This window comes from Emys orbicularis, chromosome 5 (assembly GCF_028017835.1).
Source record: "Emys orbicularis isolate rEmyOrb1 chromosome 5, rEmyOrb1.hap1, whole genome shotgun sequence".
NCBI lineage: Eukaryota > Metazoa > Chordata > Testudines > Emydidae > Emys > Emys orbicularis.
Window position 1 is genome coordinate 6,063,315 of NC_088687.1, and position 15,389 is coordinate 6,078,703.

Here is a 15,389-nt window from a genome sequence, read left to right on the forward strand (position 1 = left end):
CACCTTTTATAAAAGCTGGAAAAGCACAGGACACAATTCTTTAGTTTTAAACCTTCCCCCGCCCGCTGTATTCTCCTTAAACAATTCATCCTTGAGTTGTCTGCTCCTGTTGTGTGTTTGAATGTGTAGCAAAGTCTCACTTTTCCAGTCCAAGGACAGTTATAAAACTGGAGTGTTATTAAATATTCAAACCCAAACGAACACAGCTGGCACAAGCCCCATTGCTGCTATGTCCTTTGAGAGCATACCAAACTGTGGTGCAACCACACCCTGCTCTCCAGAACTGCCCTTATCTTCAGCTGAGCAAAAATGGAGCAAGAGGAGGGTCCTAAGAATCTGGGCTAAGGTTTAAATTGATGAAATGGGAGAGCGAGGGACCAATCAGCTCCCCCACGTACCCTGGCTGACCAATGAGTGGATAGAGTCTCCAGAGGAGGAGGGGCCATCTTTTCATTCCCCCGGTATGTGCTCCCCTCTCTCTTCTACTGGGGCTCTCTCAATCACTTCAAGACCCATCAAGTTTCCCAGGCATTGGGGCGTGTACCTACACCCTTGTTATTCCCTTGTGCGTGCTACCAAAGCGGAGAGTCCCATGCAGGACTGTACTTGTGACACAGTGATAGCTGTCTCCTACGTGTGCCTTATGAATGGCTGAACAGAACTATACTCGCTTCTAATTATATATTAGAAAGACAATAGTTAATGTTATATTTTGCTCAAGTGGGTTAATTGTGCTGGAGACTATTAAGAGGCAATTTTCAGAGAGACGACCATTCAGTGCTATCAACATGGTTTTTGTTAATGGGAACCCTTGGTGTCATCATGGAATCTGTGTATGTATTGTGGCAATAGGGTGACCAGATGTCCTGATTTTATAGGGATAGTCCCGATTTTTGGGTCTTTTTCTTATATAGGCTCCTATTACCCCCCACCCCCATCCTGATTTGTCACACTTGCTGTCTTGTCACCCTATGTGGCAACTATGGAGATCAGATATTGTCCTTGCGAGGAGTACATGTGAACTATACTAGTCAAAAGAAACATCAGAAGGAATTGGGGTATGGAGACAGTAACATGTCCCAGGCTTGTACAGTGGTTCTTTGAATTGCTTCTATGCTAGCATAGTGATGTTGATATTAATGGTGGCCATGTTGGAAACAGCACAGGAGGTGTAGGGGATACCGTTGATCCGTGCTAATGAGTGCAGTAACAAGAATAGGTGTAGCAGGACTTGTTGTAAGAGAAATAAACATTTCTACAGTTGCTTCAGTTGTGATGAAGTGTTAGGACAACCTCAGTGATATATGCAGCATGTGAATTTTGTGAACTGAAATCTTTATCGTTAAAGAACTGTAGCCCATTCAGACATTGCAACTGTGACACAGACTTCTCTGTAATTAATGCTCTCTGACCAAATTGTTAAATTCTGTGAATGGCAGTGCTGATAGTTTTTAAATGTCATTCCATAGTACACTACGAAGGAATCAGAGATACAGTGAAAACTGCTCAGTACGTTTAATTTTTTCATATTATTATATGATACGCAAACCAAGGGACACTCAGTGGGTTACATTCTCCAGGCTTCCAAGATACCTCAGTGCAACTCCTTTAAAGCAATGTGGAGTTGCACCAGTATAATCAAGAGGAGAATTTGGCCCATTGAAATTCCAGAGCAATAAATTTAGATCCAATAAAAGGACATACTTATTTGCTTGACCTATGAAAACCACCAAGCAGGAGATGGTCATCTACTGTGGCTGGCATTTTAAAAGGATAGGATACGGTTACAACCACTAATAATGTGTAGTTCGGCAAGATAAGTATAATGAATTCTTCACAATGCTCAGCTGGTCATGAGTAAATTCTCTCCTCCAGCCTGTTTCCCCCTACCTATAGCATTGCACAATTGTTTCAGTGCATTATGAAAGGATTTTGCCATCCTCTGGATTTTGCCATCCTCTGAAGCATAAATTCCTCTCCACTACACTGCCAGCAGTACAGTAGGAAAGATAGATCAGTAACAATTCCTATGGGGCTAGAAGCTTTGAGACACATCACCTATGCCTTTAAAAAAAAAACACTTCATTTTTCAAGAAAATGAATTATGGCCAGCTACAGCCAGGTGTAGTGTTGGCAGGTGCTTTGCAAGTTTCTCTGTAACTGCTGGGTCCACTTGGTTTTAATCCTGACTGGTCGCATCACTGCTTTTGCAGTGCTAGTGTCACCCTCTCTCCTGCAGAATCAGCCATGTAGCTAAGTCCACTGAGGCCTTGACTGTGGACACCTCGAGTCATTTCACTTTTCACCTCAACCTGTTTTAAGCTAGACATGAATCTGAGCCAAGGCCCCACATCCAGAGACTGCTGAACTTTGGAGAAATTTGCAGCAGGATCTGACCCCTATGGGTGGCTCATGCTTCTTTCCCCATCAGGAGCTGTAAATTGAAACACCATATATAGAATAATAGATATAGATAATATTCTAAGCCTGTTCCTGCAGTTTTTCTCTTTGAACTTGGAGCGCTAGCAGGATCAGTCTCACAGAGGAGCCACAGCCTGGAAATGCCTGTTGCAAATTCTTGGCAGGCTAAAAAAAAAAACACATGTACCTTCCTCTGTGGTATTGTCCCTTGTCCTTGGCAGTGTCTCTCTCTGTTCTCTGAACCTCACCGTGCTGCCAGTAAATGTTCACTTCTCTCAGAAACAAGTGACATCCCTCAGTGATATTCTATGGGTTTTGTTGTCCCCTCAACCTCCAGTTGATGAGGCACCAAGAGCCCAGCAGAACAGAATTTGGGTAGCACGTAAGCCATTTCCAGCCTATGGCCCTAGATAGATGTATTCTTATTTTTCTTTTCAGTGAAACACCATTCTCATTGCTATATAAAATATGATTGTTAGCAGTAACAGTAGTATTTAGGTTGTAAGTCTACTTCTGATCATGATACAGATGTCCAAGATTAAGACTGGTGGATCCTTACCTATGAATACAGAAATCACATTATCTACAACAGAATCATTAACACGTCATAATTTGCCAACTCTTCTCATACAGTTACCATAGGTATCTCCTAATTCTAAGTGCAGGGAGGAACTGTTAATTTCAGATGTCTCTGAAGCTTTCAGTAGTGCTCTGTAAAATGTTGACTTTTTAATGGTGAGCCATTTGGTGTGTCTTCTGTTGACTGGACTATGGCTTATTCCTGCATAATTAGCTATAGCTCTCATTCAGAGCGAATTCATGCAAAGTGTTCCTCTTACCTCTCCTGTTGTCATCAGTTTTAAGATGTGTTGTCTGTTTTGTTGCTGTTGTGTTAGATGGATCACAACTTCTTTCTTAAACTTTGATACTGAGGCAGCTGACTTTGTGTGTCTCTTATTTTCTCTGGTGGGGTCATAGAAGGTGTTGGTTCTTTATCAGGGCTGTTTCTTGTCTTCAGTGTGCTTTCCTTCCCACGAACTAGTGATTTTCAACAGATACAAGCACGCTAGCAGTGTCATATAAGCTACACAACTAAAGCATGCATTACCATGCACCAGTGACTTGGTTCAGATTGACTGCACAACTAGTGACCTCATACAGTGCAAGGTCATGACACAAGCAGGAGGGCAGACAGGAAATAGGTCAATGCCTCATCTACTGTAGGGACATCAAGTTTACCTGATGACAACAACAGCTTGAGAGCTGATTGTTAAACCCCTGCCTGTATTGTGGTCTTAAGGAGAGGAAAGGGGCCTGCTATCTGCTGATTCTGTGCAAGGGGGACTGTGACCAGAGTCCCTCGGGAGTCAACTGAGGTCACTCAATTAGGGTGAACTGCAAAGAATGGGGCAGACAATCCCCAAAGCTGGTGGATATTCCAATATGTAGATTTACCAACCAGCACAAAACAGCTTCTTTATTACCTCACTGATTGCCCAGAAGCAAACAACACAGTTCCCTTAAAGTAACCCAGCCTCAGGCCTCCACCCAGACACCCAGGATTACTGAAAATCTTATTCATCATATAAGAAAGTTCTACCAATCCCAAAGGATCTGACACATTACCTCCCAGGTTAATGCATATTCCAGATCTTACCCAAATACACGCTTACAGCCAGTTCTTATTAACTGAACTACAATGTATTAAAAAAAGAAAAGGGAGAGAGATTGGTTAAAAGATCAGTATACACACAGACATGAGTACAATCTTGAAATTCAGATTCATAGCAGAGATGGTGAGCTTTGAAAAGAGTTCTTTTAGAATTTAGTCCATAGGTTATAGTTCAGTGTCCAATATCATATTCAGGGTGTTCCAGTTTAGGATTGGGATCTCAATCTTGCGACTCAAACTTCCCCTGATGAAGCTTAAGTAGATCTGAGATAAAAAGGATTGGGACCCAAGGGTCGTTGATACAATTTTCTAGCAGCCACTTGATCATAGAGTCCTGGGTGAACAATAGGCTTTTGATGTAACCTTCTGTTTCCTAAACCTCACCGGTAATTAACTACATGAATGAACATAAGATAATTTATCCATTAAGCAGTTTGTGATAATCTTTAAAGAGACATATAGACAATGACATTATTGCACCCAAGATTCATCTACATGTTAATATTCCCTTTTGATATCTGAATCAATAGCTATAGTGACAGACAGGAACTGTCTGTTTACATGGCCAGCATCTATAAGTAAACACATATAATTAGCATCACCTCTAATTTTCTAACAATACAGGTTTTCATTTCAAAGTTCTAGCCTATTTAGCATTGGATGGCCCTAATTACCATTTGCATACTTTGTGTTTAAAGGTTGGCTTTGGGTTAGTTAGCCTGCAAGCTGTTTAACCCTTTCTGGCCATGTGTTATACTTTGTATAAGATTCATTGCAATTATATGACAGCGGTAGCAATAATGATTTACATGGTTATATTTTAATTAGACAACATCATATATAGGAATGGTGCATATAAAATGGAGTAGTGCAGTGGAAGGGAAAGCATAGGGCATCCATCTCTTCTAAGACTCAACACAAGGCTTCTGGGTGAAAAGTCTATATCTGCTCTGCAAGCATGGGCGGCAGGTGAACAAGTTGTTGGGGGAGGCTAGCTCCCGGCCCCTCCCCCTCTGCCCAAGCCCCCCCTACCCCATCTGCCCCCCTCCCCTGCCAGAGCCCAGAGTACCCCCTCCTGGCCCCCCGCGAACCCCCAGCCCCAGCCCTGGAGTACTGGATGGGCAGTGCAGCTGGAGCGCCCCCAGCCCTAGCACGCTTGGTGGGCAGTGCAGCCGGCACGCCCCCACCCCCAGCCCCGGAGTACCGGATGGGCAGTGCAGCTGGAGCGCCCCCAGCCCCAGCACCCTCGGCGGGCAGTGAGGCCGGCACACCCCCACCCCCAGCTCCGGAGCGCTGGGTGGGCGGCACAGTTCCAGCACCCCCAGTGCCGGGCAGGCAGCGTGTCGTAGCCCCAGCCCCCCCAGCCCCAGGCCTTGTCAGCACTGGCACCAGCCTGCCTGCCCCAGCCTCTCTGCTCCGGAAGAGCGGGAAGGGAACTGGGAGTAGGCAAGAAAGTCCTCGGGGCAGAGCATGGGCGGGGCCACGTCAGGCACAGCCTCCCCCGGCCTATGATACCCACCGCCTATGTCTGCAAGGGCCTGATCCAAAGCAGATTGACTTCAATGGGTTTTGGCTCAGGCCGTAAATGCTTCTTGGGATAGGCTGTAAGGTTATGGCACCAAAGCCTTTCAGCGGTGTACACATGTGCTGAATAGGTTTGTTCCAGCAGTGAGGGGATCAGGTCTGCTAAAAAGGATGAATCTCATTGAAAGCACTGTAGTGCCTGATAAACAAAATAGATGTACGTCACAGGAGATGGGCTTTTTGGTAGCACATTAATATTAGTAACATGTTAATATTTTAACAGCCATAAATATTTACATTCATATTTACAAATAGTGGTGTATTTAAACCCTTGCCATTGTTTTGTTGTTAATGAGGGAGGCCATGATGATGATGATGATTTTGTAAGTGCTGACAGCGTGCTTGGTTCTGCACAAGACCTAGACCCAAATCCTGTGAACACTTAGGTACCTGTGTGACTTTACTCACATGAGCAGTCCACTCAGGGCCACTGGAAATACTCTCCTAGGTAACGTTGTGCAGGTTGATTTGATTTGTCAGGATTTGAGCCATGGATATCAAGACAGTCCCTATCTTGAATAGTTTATTCTATCTAGAAATCTGTTTCAACCCTTAATAAAAATCTTATTTTATGCTCTGGGCATGATCCAAAGGCAAGGAAAAATCTCGGATTGAGTTCAGTGGACTTTGGATCAGGCCCTGATTGCTTTTAAGATTGTAGTACAGCTGAGTCAAGTGCCTGCCTTTTATCTAGTGTATATCAGAGGAAAAGATGTTTTACATATTTATATTTATATATATAACATTCACAAAATACAGCAATAACTGAAGTAAATTTATAATACTTCCTTTCATTTGGAAGAGGTATAGAAAAGTACCTGGCCAATACAGTACCATTAATCTATTCTCTTTTCTCCTTTCTCTCTTTACTTCTCTCTCTACAATAGAAGTGGAACAAAAAGGTAATTAAATACCTTTCAAATTATATATATTACTTATTTATAGGCTAAGTTATTTAACAGTTTAACGTTTAGTTGAAATACCTTTGTCATTAATTCTCACTTTTTTTTTTTTTTTTTTTTTTGGTTAAAGTTTATTTAGTTTCTCTGCTGCTCAACTTCACAAGATAATATATATTTTTGGCTGAAAAGATTTACTGGTCTAGTTTTCTTTCTCAATCTTCTACTATAAAAACATGATTTTTTTTTTTTTTAAACAAGACCCTGTAGACACAGTGCCCCATACATTAGCTACTGTAAAACAGTCACAGCTTCATTGGCTCCACTGGAGTTCTATCAGTTTATACTAGCTGAGGATGTGGCCCAAAATTTCGTGTATCATTTGAATTTGTGATTTTTCCCATGTGTTCTCTTTTTTCAGGGGGCTTAATCAACTTCTGCACTGTTGAAAATTATTGGTTGACTTCTAATCAAGAAGTGATAATTCAACTGCCCTGTATACCAGCCCCATGCTAATAGAAATGTCCAATGGGACACTTGTGCCTGCCCAGTTGTTATGTTTCAGGTCATCTTCATACCACAATCACACACACAAGAACATTGACTCAATTGTAATATGTGATGAGCCCCCTCTAACTCACACTGATGTCAACGGCAAAACTCCCATTGACCTCACTGAGAGTTCGGTCAACCCCCTGGGTATTGTGCCCAGAACTCACGTAGCTTAAAGTCATTCTTCCATGTCAATCTGCATCAGCACAAGGGTCCGCCACTGGATCAGTTGCAGGAGTAGGACCTCGGTGTGCACTTGAAATTTACTTTGTCTCCATCAATTTGTTTTTTATATTGTAATATCCCGTAGCACTCCCTGTATGCCAACACACATACATTTGCAGTATATTCTTCCCTTAATACAGATGCATAACTCCAGTGAATGAGAGTTAAACAGGGCATCAAAGGGAGAATGTAAACTCTAGACTGCACTGTAGTTTGCTGTCACATGCTGCAATCATTTCACTGCTTGCCAGGTTGTGCTCTGGCCCACGCTGTGTGTACTGCACTGTAGCACATAGTTCTCCTTCAGCTTATCAGTCAAAGATAAGATTTAAGTGTTACTTTAATTCTTACATCGGCAGGGCACATGTGCTGTGCCTTCTCCTAACCTCTGTCCATGCAACATATCACCCTAAAATCAAACCGAGCCAGCTGATCCCTGTCCCATTTCCATTCTGAAGTCTGAGCAGCAAAGCACAGCTAGCCAAACCGTTCCTGTATGCTCCTCTCATGTAACCGTAGAAGGTATATGTTTTAAGTTTGAATACTACTGTGTTTAACAGGACATTTTTAACTGATTAAAATCTAGACTTGGGTTCCTCTCCAGTGAACTTTATTCTTTTCCTTCCTTTCTTCCTTCCTTCCTTGCTTCCTGTCGTTTCTTTCTCCTCTCAGTATTCATCCATTGTTCATTTTTAATTGTGTGGACTGCATGTTCTGTGTTTTCTGTAGCAGCTTCAAAATCATATTGCTAGTTATGGCCCATACTAGGGTATTTTTGCCTTCCTATTTGCTTTCAGTGTTCCTTTGAGTTGCCGAGGGATTTGCCTCTGTTTTGCTATGGTACCTTTAAAATATTTAATTCCACCTGGGCTATAAGGATGGGAATTTTTTTTTTTAGTTTCCATTTCTAGGGCAATCTTCAGCAGACTGTTCAAACTAAATATATGGAACAATTCCCCAGAAATTTACCCCTTCGCCTAGCAGGTATAGATATAGTGTAGAATATAATCTGAAAATACAAACCCATAAACCCCTTGGGAATACATATTCATTTCAGAGTTTAGAAAGGCGAATAGTCCAAGTAAGTACACCAGTAAAAATAGATTCCAAAAGCAGTAAGAAAATGAACTGATGTTGATTGAAAAGGCAGCAAAAATCAATATGGAGGAACACGTCCTGTTCTAGACCACTCACTGCCTGTGGTGAAGGTAATTTGCAAATAGACTACATTTGTTGTGGGCTGATCGTACTCTGCTGCAGAGCTATGAACAATTAGAAGTTAATGCCAAACCATCCGAGCTCTTCTTAACTTTCTTTTTTTGTGTTTAACTCTTTTCCCCTCCAACAGTTTTTCTTTGTCCTGGCCTACTAAAAGGTGTATACCAGAGTGAACATTTATTTGAGTCAGACCATCAGTCTGGGGCTTGGTGCAAGGATCCTCTACAGGCTTCTGACAAGATTTACTACATGCCCTGGACCCCATACAGAACTGACACCCTGACGGAGTATTCTTCCAAGGATGATTTCATAGCTGGGAGACCAACGACCACCTATAAGCTCCCTCACCGGGTAGATGGCACTGGATTTGTAGTGTACGATGGGGCTTTGTTCTTCAACAAGGAGCGAACCAGGAATATAGTCAAGTTTGACTTGAGGACAAGAATAAAAAGTGGGGAGGCTATCATAGCAAATGCCAATTACCATGACACCTCTCCTTACAGGTGGGGAGGCAAGTCCGACATAGACCTGGCGGTGGATGAGAACGGGCTCTGGGTAATCTATGCAACAGAACAAAACAATGGCAAAATTGTCATTAGCCAGTTAAACCCTTACACCTTAAGGATCGAAGGGACGTGGGATACAGCCTATGACAAAAGGTCGGCTTCCAACGCTTTCATGATCTGTGGGATTTTATATGTGGTGAAGTCGGTGTACGAAGATGACGACAATGAAGCCACAGGAAATAAGATAGACTATATTTACAACACTGACCAAAGCAAGGATAGTCTGGTGGATGTTCCCTTTCCAAACTCGTACCAGTACATCGCTGCTGTGGATTATAACCCCAGGGACAACCTCCTTTATGTATGGAACAACTATCATGTGGTGAAATATTCTTTGGATTTTGGACCACTGGACAGCAGATCAGGTAACGTTCTGTGCTAAGTTTTGCTTTTGTCTTCCGTTATCTATAACCTGAAGCTGGTTTGTTTTTTCTGTGAAGTTAAAGTATATTTCTCTTTGATTGCATGTGTGTGTGCATGACTTAAGGCCTAGTTCTCCTCACCCTTAATGCTTAGCTGCTTCAAAGAGACACTTTACTGTTTACAGAACATTTTCTTTATAGCTTACTTTGAAAATAAATGGAAATAGGAATAAATTGTCAGTGATAAGCCTGAGCCAATCTTCAAATATCCAAGTTCCTGTTCAGATCATCAGAATCACCAGTGGAGATGCCTGTTTCATTGTATTTATTCTATCCATGAATCCCCCTTGCTTTTATGACCATGCCAGAAAATTACTTTTGTGAAACATAGCTCAGATGTTGCTCTCATTGTAAATACCATGGGGCAGATCCTCAGCTGGTTTAAATCAGTGTAGCTGCAGTGAAGTCAATGAAATATTGAAGAATGACATGAGCTGAGAATCTGAGCCCAGATACGTGCGTGCATATGTGCGCGCACACACACGCGTTTTGTTTGTTGTCCTGTGTATTCGTGATTAATTTCAGAGTAGGAAACATGATCCAGACTGGTTTTTCTTGTTTCTCTGGGTCATTCATGTTGCTGTTCTGTTAAAAAATAGTTTGGGCTGGTCATATTGTTTAAATCTTAATAGAAGGAAATTATATTCCATCACTAAGTAAAGACGAAAGCTTATGCTCCAATACATCTGTTAGTCTATAAGGTGGCACAGGACTCTCTGTTGCTTTTTACAGTCCAGACTAACACGGCTACCCCTCTGATAAGTAAAGACTGGAATCCAAAAGAAATCCAACTTCCAGTGGATTTCCATCAGACATCATCACCATAATTATATTTGGCTGATTTTTTCATTAATTTGGATCAAATTCTTCCTTGTTACATAAGTGTAAATCCAGAGTTACTCCATTGTCAATGAATTTGGCTCTAATTCACTAAATCATGCAGAAGTCTCAATTATTTTCTTTTAGGTTTTAAAGTGTTTACTCCTATACAAACTATATGCAATAATGATTTAAATTCAGTTTATCTATGATAGATTATATCTTTCCTGAATGCTGAGCAGGTAACAGGAAAAGCAGAATTAATATAATTTAGAAGGTGAATCATTTAGTTATTAATGTGTTATTTTTTTCTCCTAAAATGTTACCATTCTGTTAAATACGATGACAAAGAAAAGACTATGGGCATGTCTACACGAACACGTTAGTTGGCAGAAAGCTGGGGTATGAATCTACCTTGCACTAGACTGAGGCATACTCACTGTCTCTGTGGACCTTGATACCACACTGTAAAAGTTCCCTAAGCACTTTGGTCTGCTCCCGTGTCCAAGCTGGGTAGATCAAAGTGCACTACAGAACTTTTAGTGCACCACAGCAGGGTCCACGTGGACGCTCAGGACTTGTCTATGCTGCCCCGCAGTTCAGACTACAGGCATCTGAATAGAGGTGAGCACCAAAATGCTGTGCTGTAACTCCCTGTGTGGATGCTGCAGGCGCAAACTAAAAGGTTCCCAGTTCATATTAATGTAGTCGTCTTCTAAGAGGACTTGCAAAGTAGGAACCTAACTGTAGGACAGTGTAAGACATGCCCTTCAGCAGGGCTGTGGAAGGATGTTCCGCGCCCTAGGCGAAACTTCGACCTTGCGCCCCCGTCCCCCGTCCCCGAGCCCCCGCCCTGAGGCGCCCCCCTCCGCCCTGAGGCGCCCCCCCTGCGGCAGCTCCCCACCCCCCACCCTGAGGCACCCCTCCCGCCCCAGCTCACCCCTGCTCCGCCTCCTCCCCGAGCACGCCGTGGCTGCTTCAGTTCTCCTGCCTCCCAGGCTTGCGGCACCAATCAGCTTAGGCGCCGCAAGCCTGGGAGGCGGGAGAAGTGAAGCAGCCACGGCGTGCTCGGGGAGGAGGCGGGGCAGGGGTGAGCTGGGGCGGGGAGTTCCCCTGCGTGCCGCACCCCCCCCCGCCCCCCTTGCTGCAGGCGGCCCTCCCCGCGCTCCACTGCCCCAGCTCCCTCCGCCTAAATGCCGGCGGCGACCGGGGCGGCTGAAGATCTGTCCGCTGCAGTCGCTGCCAAAGAAAATGGTGCCCCCCAAATCCTAGCGCCCTAGGCGACCACCTAGGTCGCCTAAATGGTTGCACCGGCCCTGCCCTTCGGGGGCGGAAGGCTAACGCGGAGTAGATTTACACCCCAGCTTGCTGTAAACTTAAGTGGTTCCTATAGACAAGTCCTGAAGAAGTAGTTCAAGGTCTTTAGGTTGCAGGAGAGGAGTAATACAGTGTTCTGATCCCTCTGATCCATCCATTTCTCTGTATTCAGGCTGTGATTAGTGTGCACAACAATACTTTTAGATAAAGAGATTTTAAAGGAAATTGTGACTTTGCAAATCTGGGAATGAGCAGAAGTGAAAATAAGTTCCAGCCCTACAGCAAAATGCAGGGAAATGAGGAGAAACATGAGACAAAAGACCCAGAGTTGGAACTGTGAGAAGGAAGAACAAGGAGAATGTAAGGGTATTGATCTATGAAAGATTTCAGATGGGGAGAAAAAATGAAAAGTATTGCTTCACTCCACAAGTTAATGATGAGCACATACTTTGTGAGTGGTGGAGTGAAACAGAACAATATGTGAGTTATTGGTCATCCGAAAGGAGCAAAAATCAATTGCATTCTTTTCTTATTCTAGTGTATTTTATTCTTTTTGAGAAATCTTTTCCATATACTTCAATGGAGTCTGTGCTGTCCCCTTTTCAGATGGTGGCTGTGGACAGTAATTGAATCTGTTACAAAAAAAATTAATCTCGCCTTCAGTGAAAAATGAGGTGGGTGCAGGTTTGTGAACAAGAGAAATATTTTTTTTTTTGTTCTTTCCTTTCTGAGCTCAGAAGTTCAGAGTGAGAGCTGAGCAATCTTTGGGGCTATTTGGATGCTGTGCTTAGTGTTGCTTCATTATAGAGGTAAGGGCTATTCGTGACATTTTGATCTGGATTTGAAGTTCCCCTCATTTTAGAAGAGTTTCGGTAAAAATTAAATATTGAGTGAAAATTAAAATTGCAGGTGGAAAACATTTTACTGGGAGAAAATATTTGTTGTGGAAAATGGCAAGAATTGTTTGAGATTCACTTCAGGTAATTTTGCAGTTGCAACAGGGGATTGACTGTCACCGGCTTTAGGCCTTCCCCTTCCTTCCCCTCCTACCCCCCAAAACCTCCCCCTCCTGTTTGCAGTTGTTCCAAAGCATGGAATTTAACCCTGTTGGAATTTCCTCTGTGAAACATAAAACTAAGCAATGATACATATCCATTGATCTCCCCCACCAGGGCGTAGGAGTGGCCAGATTTCTTGCCTTTCTCAACCTGTATTTTTTTTTCCATGCTGTAGAAAATCTCTGTTACTTCCTGTCTGACAGAAAACATCTCAGAATACATCATCCTGTGATGTCACAGGTCCCCAGGATTGCGTGGGACTTGTGAGGTCATTGATCCTAAAAAATGATGCATTCTCAAATAGAGAGCCAGGATGGGCCAAGGACCCTTCACAAAGACAAATAAGTGAACTTGGCTGCAAAGTTCCCCACACAGCCTCATTGGTGGGGTCATTATTTTACTTCCAAATCCAACAGACTCACTCATTTCTGAGTGAGTGGGTGAGTCGACATTTACTAGACTTGTACATTTGGATGTGTTTGTGGATAAGGGAGAGAGAATCTTCATTCTGTAGAGAATGTCTGTGGTTCTTTCCTTCTCTCATGAGTTAAGGCCCAATATACTGCACTTTGAAGTTGATGGGAGTTTTTTACGTTGACATCAGTGGGTATTGGATCAGGCCCCAAAATGTCACCTTTAACAAGGAACAGCACAACAGTTGAGGAAGCGGACAGCAATAACAGCTGTAGCAGACTGGTAAGCAGTGAAGGAATCTGATCTCTTTCTAAGAAAAATTCATGGATAGCTTAATATTTTTTTCCCCTGTTTTAAAAATGCCTGTGATGTACAGTGCCTTTACAGCCAATTGGTGTCTTTAGTTCAAGCACGAAACAGTTAAGTAGCACTTTCCTATAACGTCACAATTTCAGAGTAGCAAAACATGTAAACAATATGTGTTTAATTAGAAAATAAAGCAAAAGATGATAAAATTGATGGGGAGAATTGCCTGTTAAAAATCAATTAGGAGAGAAGTTTAGAAAAAAAGGCCTTTGGAAAACAAAAGTTGCCGGCAACAAGAAAATTGATTTATCACACAACCTAAATAGCTAGTAGCATATTGGAAATATATTTTAATAAAAATTCCAAGCATACAAACATAAAAACAAACAACCAGGTGTTTGAGTCTTTGCTTTCTTGAGATAATCATTCATTTTACCTTCTCTCAAAACAATCTAGAGGAATAAGTCTTTTAATTGCATCCGTTTGTTTCCCCCCCAATTAATACTTTTTTGTGGACTTTAATTGAAAGGTGCATCTCCAAATGTAGCTTTTATACACATTGGAGAGCACTGCTATACAAATGTTTTCTACGTGCGATTGCTGAAAGGAAACAATAGGCCTTTGCTCCTTGCAGGGGATCGGTGGCAAAGGATCATGGGAATTCAGCAGCTATAGTGATTTAAAGAAGTAGACAACGGGGCACGTTGAAATCGTAGATCCGTAGCAAAGTCAAGTGAAATTCAATTGAGCTGGAAACAGCCAGTTCAGTGCTTTTTACAGAGTGAAACCAAATATTGATGTTTTTTCTCAAAAACTGCTAATTAAATGCTGCATTTTAAGGAGTTTCCTCCCTTTGTTATTTTATTGGGAGCTGGATTCAATTACTGTAAAGGAATCTTTTGAAGAAAGGTCGGCTTAGGGTCCACAAAACCTATGAAGCTGATTGTTAACCCATATCTCCAGGAGGTGATATTGGATAGAAGGAAATGATCTATCCCTCCTGTTCTTCAGTCTCTACTGGGGCCATTTGCTTCATGGATGCCTGTCGGTGGATTGGTCCCTTCTTATATCGATCTTCTGCTAGTCTGTTTCCTTGCCTGTTGGGTGGAAGTAACATTGAAAACGACTCTCCACTTCCATCAGTATTCTCCATAACAAATGCTCCAAGAACTTCAACTAAAATAATAGTGTTCATGCTCTGGTGTACCGCTGGCAACATTATGCTCCAGAATTGAGCTGAGGACAAAATTGTGAATGGCGCACATGAAATAAAGACCCTTTCCTGTACCTTTTATGATCCTATTAACCCGAGCTATTCATTCTGATCACCCCCATCTGGTGACCCAGATGGCATAAATCATCTGAAAAACCCCACCCTTGTCTCCTACTGTACTACTGGAGTAAAACAAGGATGGCGTTTGGACAGTTACACCCACTGGTAGGGTGTGGTTTATCCTCCACAGCAGCAGTGCTGCCCCTGCCTCCTCACCGGGGAGCAGTCCTTGAGAGCTCTACTCGTTATGTGAGGTCCTTCGCTCTGCTCTGTACCCCTGTAAGAGACAGGTATAGTCTGGCCTGCTGACATTTGAGCCTGTAGGTGTAAGTAAATGCTACTCAGCGTGACTGAGACCTGCAGAATTGATCCCTGAAGCCCCAGCCCGTCCCATAACAAAATGCTGGGATTAAAAATAATTAATGTTGCTTGTCAGGATTCAAGGCCATGCATCAAATTCCACTCTTACCGCAGTGGGAATCCAGAGTAATCTCACTGGTTTCAGCAGAGTTATTCTGGATTTACATCAATGTCACTGGGAGCAGAATGATTGTACCAGAGCAATCTGTCCAGAAACACGTGTTCACCCTCTAGAGAAGAATTTTCTGTTGTATTTTAGGTGTAATTCATGCTGGGACATACA

At 42.7% G+C, this 15,389-nt stretch overlaps 1 protein-coding gene across 17 annotated transcripts in view; it reads left to right on the plus strand.

Moving 5' to 3' along the window:
• The window catches only part of ADGRL3 (adhesion G protein-coupled receptor L3), a 452,742-nt gene that overhangs the window by 150,311 nt on the left and 287,042 nt on the right, over positions 1-15,389 (plus strand). For 13 of the 17 annotated variants that reach the window (XM_065405560.1, XM_065405559.1, XM_065405564.1 and 10 more), the window contains exons 3-4: positions 6,565-6,579; positions 8,702-9,502. In XM_065405560.1, the coding sequence (XP_065261632.1) occupies positions 6,565-6,579; positions 8,702-9,502 (816 nt within the window). The remainder of the gene's footprint in view (positions 1-6,564; positions 6,580-8,701; positions 9,503-15,389) is intronic. The other 4 variants (XM_065405562.1, XM_065405570.1, XM_065405566.1 and 1 more) reach the window with 1 other exon arrangement.